The sequence below is a fragment of the Onychomys torridus genome, unplaced genomic scaffold, assembly GCF_903995425.1.
Source record: "Onychomys torridus unplaced genomic scaffold, mOncTor1.1, whole genome shotgun sequence".
Lineage (NCBI taxonomy): Eukaryota > Metazoa > Chordata > Mammalia > Rodentia > Cricetidae > Onychomys > Onychomys torridus.
In genome coordinates, this window is record NW_023414038.1 from 6,079 (window position 1) to 19,787 (window position 13,709).

Consider the following 13,709-nt stretch of genomic DNA (forward strand, 5'->3'; position numbering starts at 1 on the left):
CTTTCCTATTTTGGCATCCCCAATGTCCTCTGAATGTGGTTGGCTTCGAACTAAGTAAATTCCAAAATGTCTATCGCTAATACAATTTGCGAATCTAGGCGCCAGCAGATTGTTTCAGCTCATAACAAAATTGTTTTTTATGCCAAGGCTTCCTATTAAGACAATCTCTCAGAATGCCTTCAAGTAAGATCATATTCTGGGTCTTATCCTTGAAGGAACATTCACTCATTTGCTTTGGAGAAACCACATTTTCATGTTGCAGTGCCTTTTTGCTTTCTAGATGTGTTCTATTGTTAAGATCACAACTCATCTCTTAGACTCTTCTCCATATTCCTGAAGCGTGAAATCTGCCTTTCAGATCGTGCTCTTTTTCCTGAAATGAATTAGAACAGAAATGTTCTATCCAAAAGTTTCCACTCTTGTGAGTTTGGAGATGAAGATGCTAGGAAATCACCAAGTGGGGCCATTCTCATCTCAGGGAATGACTTAGTCTACGCCTCCCTGGAGGAAGCGTCTGGGTCCAGCTATTTCAAACCAAGTTGGTTGGACTTGTCAGGGAATGAACTGCCAGAAGCATGGTCAGGGGCGTGGAGACATCCCCTCTTCCTGGACTTACAGAAACATGCCTGGACACCAGACACACACATATTAAAGATAAAAGAATACCATCATCTGGACAGTGGCCCAGACAGTTAAGATCTAACTAGCTTGCCCCTCCCAGGACCCTCAGTTAGGCTGGCAAGCACCTACCTTCCCAGCTAGCTCATTAATTTCTTACGACCTCCAGACAGGGGTCTGAATGGCCTCTTACGACTTTTAGTGACCTCTCTGATTACATATCACACACACACACACACACACACACACCACCACACCACCCATACAATTTAGAAAAAATTACCTTAAACAAAACACAACAAGATAGGCTGCTTGGTATCTGCCTTGTGCGGTTAAAGTCCTGGCTGTGAGACTGTTAGGACCTCAATTTGAAATCCCCAGGACTCAGTAAAAATGCACTGGCAAAGACACTTTTAAAATGTCAGCCAAACTAGAGACTGCCAGATCCACACATACAGGCTCTGGACCAGCTAGCAGTTGGTATTCATGAGTGATGAGAGACCTGGTCTCCAATACAGTCAAAGGGTGAAAATGAGGCTGAACCTCAAATGTCCTCTGACCGTTCCACCTGGCTATGCCCATGCATGAACCATGCCCACTTCACACACAAACAGGTATATCACATCAAAAGACAACCGACATAGACACAGACACACAAAAACAAAGGCAATAGGAAATCAAAATTTTGGCACACACATCTCCTCTCTTGCCTTCATAATATCCTGACTGACATAGGATCCCCTAAGCAGTGAAAAGTTGAACGCAGAACGAAATCTGCTCAACCTGAAAAATGCCTGTATATTTCAGTGACTCAGGCCATCCCCCCTCCGCAGGTCTACAAGCCCTCCTCACCACCAGAGGTCAGGGTGCTGCTGGCGTCTCCCAATATCACATCTTAGTACAAGTGTCTGTGCTAGGCTTCAAGGCCTGACACACTCCTCTGGGGTGAAGTTCACAGTGATGTCTCAAAGTAACTCTCCCCTGTAAAGCAAATCCCCTCTGTAGGACCCCATCAACTTGAAGGCCAGGTGTGGTGGCTAGCCTATAACACTCAGTGTTCTGAAGGCTGAGAAGGAGGATTTGCTTGGAGTTAGAAGCCAAATGGCTAGTACACTAGTAATGCCAGTGCAGTGTGAGTTCTGTCCTCAAAGTGATAAAGCAAAGCTGGGCTTGTGGTCCAAACTTAATCCAGCACTCGGGAAGGCAGAGAAGCAGGTTGGGACATTCTGTGACCGGTTGAGGCCAGCCTGGCAAATCTATTTTGTGAGTAATCAGGTCAACCAGGACTAACACGGAGACCTTTTTCACAAAATTAAAAAACTGAAACTGAAAAAAACAAAAACTAGAAAAATAAAAACTTTAACAAAAAGATTTCCCAATGGGATGAAAGACTAAAAAATGTGTTCCTAGTCGGCCTTGTGACTAAGAAACTCAACCTGAATATACACTCTTGCAGAAAACAAATGAAACCTTTAAAATATCTTATATGCCTAATCTAAAACAAAAAACCCTGAGGGCTAATTCAAGTGGCAACCATTCTTACCTGGAACTGGTAAAAAAAAGAGACTCCAGGAATTTTATGTTTACAGTGATAATGTCTCTGGAGATCAACTTCTAGACAGATGGCTTGGTTTCACGACGACCAAAAGGTACAACCTTGTCTGGCAACGGCTGGGTGTATTTATCCACACCGCACCAACTGTAGGTTCCTGTTCTTTTAACAGCGTTCATGGATCATTAGGGGCTTATTACAGTGAGGAACATGTACATTAAAGAATAAGGAGACAGAAGCAGGTAAATGGTGAGTTGCAGCCTGCCTTTTAACATCACTGGGAAGCAGCGGCAAGCAGCTTCTCTTAACTGAGGCTACCTAGTCTCCAGAGCCCAATCCTAGAACACCAGGGCTACAGAGGAGAAAACCTTTCTCAAAACAACCAAGAAAGACGCGAATATTGGCTTCCCTCGCAGGACAGTTGTAAAAATCTTAGGTCTGAGACACAGTCTTCTCCTGCCCTCTCTGTCCACAGAGGTTTTGGAGTGTGGCTCATCCTTAGCCTGGTGGGTATTTGACATTGGTATAAACTGTCAACCTTCTAATCATACAAGGGTTTGATCAATTGAAAATCCCAAACTCAAGGCAGAGATGAAGCTGGTTCCCTTCTCAGATGTCCACTTGCATGCTACTGCCAGTCTTAAGAATTTCTTTTTTGCAGCAGGGTAGTTGTCATGTCTACAACCTGTGTACATTGTCAATGTTGGATTGTGGATCTCGAGCTTCCCTCTTGCTCTGCGGAGTCTCCCTGAGGAATTAAATCTGTCTGTTCCCTAAAGCTTTCCTACCTGATCTACATCAGGGTTTTTACTTTCCTTTAGGAATTCTAAAGATGCAGGGTCCAGAGAGATGGCTGTTAAGGTCCAGCACATAAATGTGCTCAAACCCTCTCTGGCTACATTTCTGAGGATCTGCCACCCTCTGTGGTCACTGTGGCCATGTATGCTATGTTGTACAGAGACAGAAGCAACACAACAAAATCACAAAGGTGAAGAGAAATCACTTGCATTTCCTGATGACAAAGGCTGTTGAACAATTCTTTAGTATATATCTTGGGCCATTTGACGATTCTTCTGTTGAACTAGTCTCGTTAGATTCTGCACCCATTTTTTAATTGGATAATTGGGTATTTTTGAACCACTGCGCTTAAACATTTCTCTTCTTTCGCCTACCCCCTCACTTAATTTTGCCCCTATTTTATACATTACCGGATTGTAGTATTTTATACCCTCAAAAATGTTAACTTATTATATGTTCTTATACAGTACATTAACTAGGAGCTGTATAAGCTTTAAATTTAGCCACAAAGCTGTGATGGCCTTTTTTGATGGTGGAATGTAGGCAGTGCTGATTAATGGAGAGGTGTTTGTCTGCATACCAAAACCAGAGAAACGGGTTTTTTATTTGATCTCTGTATCTGGAGTTACAGAGGGTGGAAACCACCATGTGGACACTGGGATAGAACCTTGGTCCTCTGAAAGTGTAGCAAGTGAGTTTAACCATTCTGTACAGCCCAAAAGTGGAATTTGGAAAATACCATTTGTGTCGTGTTTCCCTGTGAGCAATGCACACACGAAGGCAAGAGACATGGGTGTTTCTATCACTTTCCATGTTTCTTTTTGAAATACAATTCTAACTATGGAACAGGGCCCCAGACCCTTAAGCACATCTCCCCAAGTGTTTTCTCTGGTGAATGTCCCACATCTTGAACCTTACACTTCCCATTTGTGGCTCACTGTTGAATGGTAAGTGAACCGGACTGGAATCACCTGTGTCCTCCCCAGTGCTGAGTCACAGGTGTATGTGGCTAGTGAGCAGCTTGTTATGTAGGTACTGGTATTTGAACTCCAGGTTTTCTGCTGACACAGCAAGTGCTCTGACCCTACTGACTGCCCCAGGCCCTTCAGAGGATCCATAACTATTTTTTGTGCTCTCAAACAGATGTGGGTATCTCAGATCAGACTGCACACCTCATAAACAACACCAGCAGCTGGTTTTCTCTTTCCCCTTGCTAACCAGGAATCAGGAATAAAGGCTGAAAACAAGTTTGTCCTTTTCGGCCTAAGTATTAAGAAGTCCGCGCCTTTTGGCACATGGGTCCTCTTCAATCTCATTGGAACTAAGGGAATCTTTGTTTTGTCTTATGAACTAAAATGTTCTCTTTAGAACCTCACCATGCTGGTTGTTTTAATTCATATATGGCTCTCACCTAAAAGACTGTCCTATCTCAGACCCCCTGCCCCTTAAAAACAATCCATTTTCTCAATATCATCAAGGATCTTTGAACATACAAGTATATTTTGACTTCAAAATTTATTAAAGTGCTTTTAAAATGTTATTAATGCTAGGCATCGTGGTCCAGACATTTAAAAAACAGTGCTCAGGTGGCCAAAGGCAGGGCACATATCTGTTGTAAGAATGGCGTAAATCCATTTGAGTGAAAAAATCTAATAAGATTTGAATCTCAACTATTTAGTTTTCTCTGAAACTTGGGAACTCTAATTTAGATCTTGTATTCTAACAACAGAGATGTGCCCTGCCTTTGCCACCTGAGCACTGTTTTTTAAATGTCTGGACCACGATGCCTAGCATAATAACATTTTTAAAAAGCACTTTTTAATAAATTTTGAAGTCAAATATACTTGTTATGTTCAAATCCTGATGATATGAGAAATGGATTGTTTTAAGGGGCAGGGGGTCCTGAGGATAGAACATCTTTTAGGTGAGAGCCATATATATAAAACAATTAAAACAACCAGCATGGTGAGGTTCTAAAGAGAACATTTTAGTTCATAAGAGAAACACAAGATTCCCCTTAGTTCCCAAGAGATTGAAGAGACCCTGTTGCCAAAAGGCAGCAGACTTCCTTAATACATAGCCGAAAGAACAAACTTGTTTTCAGCCTGTTATCCTGATTCCTGGGTAGCAAGGGGAAAGAGAAACCAGCTGCTGGTGTTGTTTATGAGGTGTGCAGTCTGATCTGAGGATACCCCATCTGTTTTGAGATGCACAAAAAATAGTATGGATCCTCTGAAGGGGCCTGGGGAGTTCAGTAGGTCAGAGCACTTGCCTGTGTCAGCAGAAGAACCTGAGTTCAAAATTCCCAAGTACCTACATAAACAAGCTGCTCATAGCCACATACACCTGTGACTCAGGCACTGGGGAGTAGACACAGGTGGGATTCCCACAGTTCACTAACCATTCAACGTAGCCACAATGGGAAGTGTAAGGTTCAGATGTGGGACATTCACCAGAGAAAACAGCTGGGATGATGTGCTAAGGTCTGGGGCCCTGTTCCATAGTTAGATACTATTTCAAAAAGGAAACGTGGAAAGTGATAGAAAACACTCCATGTCCTCTTGCCTTCGTGGTGTGCATGCTCACAGGTGGAAACACAACACAAATGATATTTTCCAAATTCCACTTTTGGTCTGGAGAAATGGTTAAGATCACTTGCTACACTTTCAGTGGACCAAGGTTCTATTCCAAGTATCCACATGGTGGTTTCCACCCTCTGTAACTCCAGATACAGAGGATCAAATACCTCTTCTGGTTTTTGGTATGCAGACAAAACACCTCTCCATTTAGCACTGCCTACTTCCACCATCCAAAGGCACATCACAGCTTTGTGGCTAAATTTAAAGCTTATACAGGTCCTAGTAATGTACTGTATAAGAACATATACATAAGTTAACATTTTGAGGGTATAAAAATACTACAATCCTGGTAATGTATAAAATATGGGGCAAAATTAAGTGAGGGTGGTAGGCGAAAGAAGAGAAATGTTAAGCACAGTGGTTCAAAATACCCAATTATCCAATTAAAAAACTGGGTGCAGATCTAAACAGAGACTAGTCAACAGAAGAATCTCAAATGGCCAAGATATACTAAAGAATTGTTCAACATCCTTTGTCATCAGGAAATGCAATGATTTCTTTCACCTTTGTGATTTTGTGTGTGCTTCTGTCTCTGCACAACATGCATGGAGTGGCCACAGTGACCATAAGTGGGTGGCAGATCCCTCAGAATTGTAGCCAGAGAGGGTTTTGAGTCACATTTATGTGCTGGACCTTAACAGCCATCTCTCTGGACCCTGATCTTAGAATTCCTAAAGGAAAGTAAAAACCCTGATGTAGATCAGGTAGGAAAGCTTTAGGGAACAGACAGATTTATCCTCAGGGAGACCTCCACAGAGCAGAGGGAAGCCTCGAGATCCACATATCCAACAATTGACAATGTACAAAACAGGTTGTAGGCATGACCATACCCTGCTGCAAAAAGAAATTCTTAAGACTGGCATAGCATGCAAGTGGACATCTGAGAAGGAACCAGCTCATCTCTGCCTTGAGTTTGGGGATTTCAATTGATCAAACCCTTGTATGATTAGAAGGTGTGACAGTTATATCCAATGTCAAATACCCACAGGCTAAGAATGAGGCCACCTCCAAAACCTCTGTGGACAAGAGGGCAGGAGATGACTTGTCCCAGACCTAAGATTTTACCACTCTCCTGGAGGGAAGCAATATTCTCTTTCTTGGTTGGCTTTTGGAGAAAGGGTTTCTCTCTGTAGCCCTGGCTGTTCTAGGATTGGGTCTGGAGACTAGGTTAGCCTTCAGTTAAGAGAGCTGCATGCCGCTGCTTCCCCAGTGATGGGATTAAAGGCATGCACCACCATTACCCTGCCTTCTGTCTCCTTATTCTTTAATGTACATGTTCCTCACTGTAATAAGCCCCTAATATCCATGAACATGTTAAAAAGACAGGAAACCTACAGTTGTGGGTGTGGATAAATACACCAGCCTGTCCAGACAAGGTTGATACCTTTTGGTCCCTGAAACCACCATCTTGTCTAGAGTTGGTCTCCAGACATATCACTGAAACATAAAATTCCTGGAGTCTTTTCTTTTACCAGGTCTCAGTAAGATGGTTGCATGAATTAGCCTCAGGGTTTTGTTTAGATTGCATAATATTTAAAGGTTCCATTTGTTTTCTGCAAGAGTGTAGTATTCAGTGATCTCTAGTCACAAGGCCATAGGACACATTTTTAGTCTTTAGAATCCATTGGAATCTTTTTGTTAAGAGTTTTGTTATTTTTTTCTAGTTTTTGTTTTTTTCATTTCAGTTTTTATTTTTTGAAAAAGGGTCTCCATGTGTAGTCCTGGTTGACCTGATACTCACAAAATAGATTGCCAGGCTGGCCTCAACCTCACAGAATTCCACCTGCTTCTGCCTCCCGAGTGCTGGGATTAAAGGTTTGCACCACAAGCCCAGCTTTGCTATCACTTTGAGACAGACTCACACTGCACTGGCACTTAGTATCTAGCCCTGTTTGGCTTCTAACTCACAGCAATCCTCCCTTCTCAGCCTTCAGAACACTGAGTGTATAGGCATTAGCCACCACACCTGCCTTCAGTGATGGGTTCCTACAGATGGGGATTTGCTGTTACAGGAGAGAGTGACATTTGAGGACATCACTGTGAACTTCACCCCAGAGGAGTGGCAGGGCTTGAAGCCTGAGCACAGACACTTGTATAAAGATGTGATATTGGAGAACCACAGCACCCTGACCTCTGTGAGTGAGGAGGGCTTTCGGACTGAGGAGGGGGGTGATGGCCTGAAGTCTGAAATATACAAGGACATTTTTCAGGTTGAGCAGATTTGTTTCTGGTCAACTTTTCACTGTAGGGGTATCCTATGCCAGTCAGGATTAGTATGAAGCAAGAGAGGAGTGTGGTGCCAAATTTTTGATTTCCTTATTGCTTTGTTTATGTGTGTCTGTGTCTATGTCTGTCTGTTTGATGTGTATACATGTGTGTGTGTGAATGTGGGCATGTTCATGTCATGGCATGCCAGGTGGAGGTCAGAGGACATTTGGAGGTTCAGCCTCATTTCACCCTTTGTCTGTATTGGAGACCAGGTCTCTCATTCACTCATGAATACAACCGACTAGCTGGTCCAGGAGCCTTTGGGATTCTGCAGTCTCTAATTTGCTGACATTTCAAAAGTGTCTCTGCCATGACAGTTTATACCTGAGTGCTGTGGATTCAAACTAAGGTCCTAACACTCTCATAGCCAGGACATTACCCACAGGCAAACACCACACAGCCTATTTGTTGTGTTTGTTTAAGGATAATTTTTCTAAATTGTGTGTGTGTGTGTGTGTGTGTGTGTGTGTGTGTGTGTGTGTGTGTGTGTGATATGTATTCAGGAGGTCACTAAAGTTGTAAGAGGCCATCAGATCCCCTGAATCTGGAGTCGTAAGAAATTATGAGCTACCGGAAGTAGGTGGTTGCAGCCTAACTGTGGTCCTCTGGAGGGGCAGCAGGAGTTCTTAACTGTTGGGCCACCTGTCCAGATGTGGTTTCTTTTATCTTTAATTGTGTGTGTCTGTGTGTCAGCATGTTTATGTAAGTCCAGAAAAGGGCATGTCTCCAGCCCCTGACCAGTGCTTCTGGCAGTTCATCCCTGACAGCCAACCAACTTGGTTGAAATAGCTGACCAGACACTTCCTCAGGGAGGCTAGACTAAGTCCAATTCCCTGAGATGAGAATGGCCCCACTTGGTGATTTCTAGCATCTTCATCTCAAGTCACAAGAGTGGAAATTTTGGATAGAACATTTCTGTCTAATTCATTTCAGGAAAAGAGCACGATATTGAAAGGCAGATTCACATGTCCAGGAATATGGAGAAGAGTCTCAAGAGATGAGTTGTATCTATACAAAGAAAACATCTACTAAAGCAAAAAGGCACTGCACATGAAAATGTGTTTCTCCAAAGCAATGATGATGTTCCTTCAAGGATAAGACTCTCAGAATATGATCTACTTTGAAGGCATTTGAGAGATTGTCTTAATAGGAAGCCTTGCATAAAAAACAATTTTTATGAGTGAAAATAATCTGTTGGCCCTAATTCAGGCAAATGTATAGGATAGCATTTTGAATGTTACTCAGTTTGAAGCCACACATTCAGAGACATTTGGGGATCCAAAATAGAAAGAAATACTTCAAATGTAATAAATGTGCAATAGCATTTAAAATGCTGTGGATTAGCCTTAGGAAACTCATCCCAAGAGAACAGTCTCTAAGTGTGATGAGTGTGGAAAAGTCTACAGGCAGAAGATCAATCTCGTCCAACATCAGAAAATTCATACCAAAGAGAAACTCTATAAATGCCAAGCTTGTGGGAAGCCTTCTTGTGGGTGTCATCTTACGATAATCGCTGGAAATGCACACGGATGAGAAAGCCTATGAGTGCAATGTATGTGGCAAGTCTTCCAAACAGAACTCAACCTTTATTCAACATAAAAACACTCACAAGGAGCAGAAGCCCTACAGATGTAAGGACTGTGTGAAATCTTTCATTTGCAGGTCTGCTCTTGTGAAACACCAGAGAACACACACCATAGAGAAACTCTCCAGATGTGGGCTGTGGGAAAAGGCTTTTGCCTACAAAGCAAATGCCGTCAATAATGAGAGAATCCATGCTGGATTCAGGGCTTATGGGTGTCATCTCTGTGACAGGGCTTTTCTCTAGAGGATAAACCTAACTCAACATAAAAAAGTCCACACTGGAGAAAAATCATGTGAATGTAACAGATGTGGGAAAGCCTTCTCTTGAATTCAAACCTTTGAGTTCATCAGAAAGTTCACTGTCGAGAAACTCTTCAGCAGCAAAGGAGCCTACATAAAAAGATCTACATTGGGCAAAATCCTTATAAATGCTCTGAGTGTGGGAAAGCCTTTGCTGAGAAGCCATATCTCGATGGACACCAGAAATGATTTCACACTTGATAGGGACTTTGAGCACTTCAAAATTATGGGAAACTTCATTTATTGGATGGTATGGAATAGTCATGCTAAAAACTGACTTCAAAATGTCTACAATTTTGAATCTATTACATTGAACATGGAGGACTTCAACTCACTGAGACTGTATTCTCTTAAGATAGGAGTAACTCATTCATTCAGAGATATTTGTTTTGTCTTTTGAAAATATGTGTCCCTGTGAATGTATGTTATGGGTTCTAGGTGCTTGGTGTGTGTGGGCCCACAGAGGCTCCCTAGTAAGACCTTACTAAAAGTCAGAGAATCTGAGCTTGCTTTACCCAGCAGTGCTGCAGAGGAGGATAGTTTGGCAACAGGCATGGTTACCAGGTGTTTTGATGGGTTTACATTTGGCTGTATTTTGTGCTTTGATCTTGAAAATAGGAGGTCTTTTGCCTCTCCCCTTGGTAATGTACTAGAAGGTTTGAATAGTATTATGTCTTTATTATAGGGGGTATTTGCTCCACCTGTCACCTAGAGTAGCAGCTTCTAGGGCGTGGCATCTTGGCTATCTTAAGACCTGAAGGGCAGGAATGCAGAGCTCCTTCTCTGGCAGGGAGAGAGAGAGAGAGAGAGAGAGAGAGAGAGAGAGAGAGAGAGAGAGAGCCCTGAGTGTGTTCTTTGGGTCTTAAGCTAGCCTTTAATGGAGGTTAGGCTTTTGTGGTGTTTTAAAATTACATCTCTTGTCAGTATCTGATCATTTATCAGATGAAAGAAAAGTATAAAATTAAAAACAAACAAAACATTTAATGAACAATTGTCATTAATTTTTTTTAAAGATTTCAATTTAAGGCTATAAAATTTGAGATCTCTAAGTTTTGAGTTTAAGACTCAATTATTAGATAACAGGATATCTAGAAGTACCTGAGAAATAACTGCAGAAAATCCTGAAGGAGAATACAATTGAGGTTTGTTTGTTTGTTTTGTAGGAAAGAAAATTTAGAATCAGCTGATATTGTAAATGAAAAAAAATGTGAATAACATCTAAGCTTGAGGGACTGGATAGATGAGATGGTTCAGGGGTTAAGAGCATTGGCTGCTCTTCCAGAGGTCCTGAGTTCAATTCCCAGCAACCACATGGAGACTCACAACCATCTATAGTAGGATCTGGTGCCCTCTTCTGAAATAAAGGTGTACATGCAGATAGAGCCCTCATACATAAAATAAATTAAAAAATCCAAGCATGACAGATCCAGAGGAAGAACTTGTTTAAAGAATTGAGCTATTACTATATTTTTTAGGCAGTTTGATACAACGTATCTTTAGGCTGCACCAAACTAGTGTTTGGCAAAAAAAAAAAAAAAAATTTAAAACAATCTATTTTTTATTGACTGTATTTTGTTTTTATTTCCTAAGGCCTTCAGGGATATTTGAGAAGTAAATAATTATATTTGTATTTTTGTGCCATTGTATTATTTAGTAAAAATATATCTTAAACTCTTTGATTTTAATTTATTTTATATTTTTAATCCATCCTAAGACTTTTTATATTTTTATTTTAATTTTGTTATCTTGTACAAAAATAAAAATGAAAAATTGAAGTTTCAGTAATCAAAGACAGTGTACAATTTGTTATTTTGTTAATGTTGCTAGTGTGTTATTGAATGGATGCTAATTTAATCACTTATTAAATATTTTGTAATTTAAGTAAACTTTTTTTAACAGCCAAATTGTCTTTATTGAGGGAATTGGTCTCTAGGGGGAAGGGCCCGTGGTCCTCACTGCACAGCTTGTTCATTGACACTGCCTCTAGAGTCCTATGGCATCATCACATCTGGAAGCTAGGGAGGGCTGGACAAGGGCTCAATGTTCAGGGCCTCAAAGGCATCATCTGCACCCAAGGCCAGGCCCACTGTGGCTGGGGCCTGTATCCATGCTGTCTGGCTAGTGAAACCACACTTGCCCAGAGTTGTTCTGTCCTCAAGCAGCTGGTTATCTTTGTACAGCAACTGCTCTTCTGGAGGCCACTTGAGGATGCCTTGGACAACACGCTTTAGCTGGAACAAAGTACTCGACTCCTTGGCCTCCATGAAGATGGTGGTCTTGTGGAAGCGGATCATGAGAAACACCTGAGGATGGCAAGCATGTGTCAAGAGCAGCATGGGGCCACCAGCCTTGCCCTGTTCCCTCCCTTATTGTCTAGCCCCCTCCCGCTCATCCCTGAGCCCCTCACACCTGCCATAAACTTTGATTTTAAGCAAACTTTGTTTTTACTTATTTTCACTAGGCTTAACCATGAAAACAAATATAGAAGGTCAAAGCTACATTTTAAAGGGTTCATATTTGTATTTAGAATGACTATAAACTTAGTTTTGAGCACATTAAAATATTTGATCACTTATAAGGTGATTGATCATTAATTTGTATGTTTTAACTATTTTAATGGTTTACAGCAAGTTAATAGCTCTCATTAGATTAGGATTTTACAGTTTTAGATATACATTTCCAAATTTATTATTGTTAACCTGAGAAAACATTTACATCCTCAGGAATTTATCATACAGAAATCAATTCTAAGCCAAAATATCTTGGAGACTTGTCATTGTTTCTTTAGTCTAAAAGGAAGACAGTATGACTAAGGTTTTTTGTTTGTTTATTTGTTTGTTTTGTTTTGTTTTTTGAGACAGGATTTCTCTGTGTAGTTTCAGTGCCTGTTGTGGATCTCACTCTGTAGACCAGGCTGGCCTATTAATCACAGCGATCCCCCTGGGTCTGCCTCCCAAGTGCTTGGATTAAAGGTGAGCATAACCACTGCCCAGCAAGACTAAGTTTTAACAGTGTTATCATAGTTGGTTTATATCACATGGTCATATTAAGATGGTAATGAAATTACGTGGTATGTATTTTAACTTTAGTAAAGATGGCTACCATGCACGCTATCTTTTTATCCTCAAGAGGTATCAGCTAAGATGAAGAAAAACTATATGACTGTTATTTAAAAATTTGCATTTTATATGATATGTTATAGCAGATCTAATTTTTATATAAGACTTGAATCATATATACATGATAAATAATCATATATATATATATATTACAGTATATAATTACAGTAAATTAAAATTACCTGTGTGTAGGTCATTTTCCCTTCAGCCTTTTGTTACAAATTTGAAGTTAAATTAAAAAAAAATCTGTAACAGGAGACTTTACAGACTTTTTAACCATACCCAATGAACATATAAATCTTGAGATAAGGAGAATATTGAATAGAGAGATACCTCTATTCTCTAGTTGCTAATTTAAACATAACATCAGTTAATATTGAGCCATGTGTTTTTCAGGATACCCATAATGATGAGGGTATGCAAACTGGAGATCCAAGACTTTCCATTATGATCAGACAACTCTGATTCTTCTAAATCCATGCAGTAAACTCTCATCCAAATTTAAATAAAGAGCAAAGTCAGTTTAAATATTTAATGGCTGAGAAGCATCTAATTAAAGCTGATGGATTCTAGCAAGTATGACTTCTAAGCTATATCACCTGGGATGGGTTCAAGCTTGAGGAGCAAGTGGAAATTGTATATAGCATACATATTCTTGTCCTTTTTTAAGTCATCTCTAAAAACATTAAATGCAGTCTCTACTTTTCAGAGAGGGTTTCTCTGTGTTGCCCTGAGTGTGCTGGAACTCCCTGCAGGCCAGATTGGCTTCAAACTCACAGAGATTCACCTGCCTTAGATAAGGCATGCACCATGACTGCCTGGTTACTAAAA

The 13,709-nt window shown here is 40.8% G+C and overlaps 1 protein-coding gene across 1 annotated transcript; it reads right to left on the reverse strand.

The window, feature by feature from the left end:
- Positions 1-11,774: 11,774 nt before the first annotated feature.
- LOC118576609 (elongin-B-like) lies at positions 11,775-12,053 on the reverse strand. Its single transcript, XM_036176811.1, has one exon. The coding sequence runs from the start codon at positions 12,051-12,053 to the stop codon at positions 11,775-11,777; it is 279 nt and encodes a 92-aa protein (XP_036032704.1).
- Positions 12,054-13,709: the final 1,656 nt, after the last annotated feature.

Bases quoted from the DNA above. Each gene is read 5' to 3' on its own strand.
- LOC118576609 (XM_036176811.1), bottom strand. From the start codon at position 12,053: ATGATCCGCTTCCACAAGACCACCATCTTCATGGAGGCCAAGGAGTCG.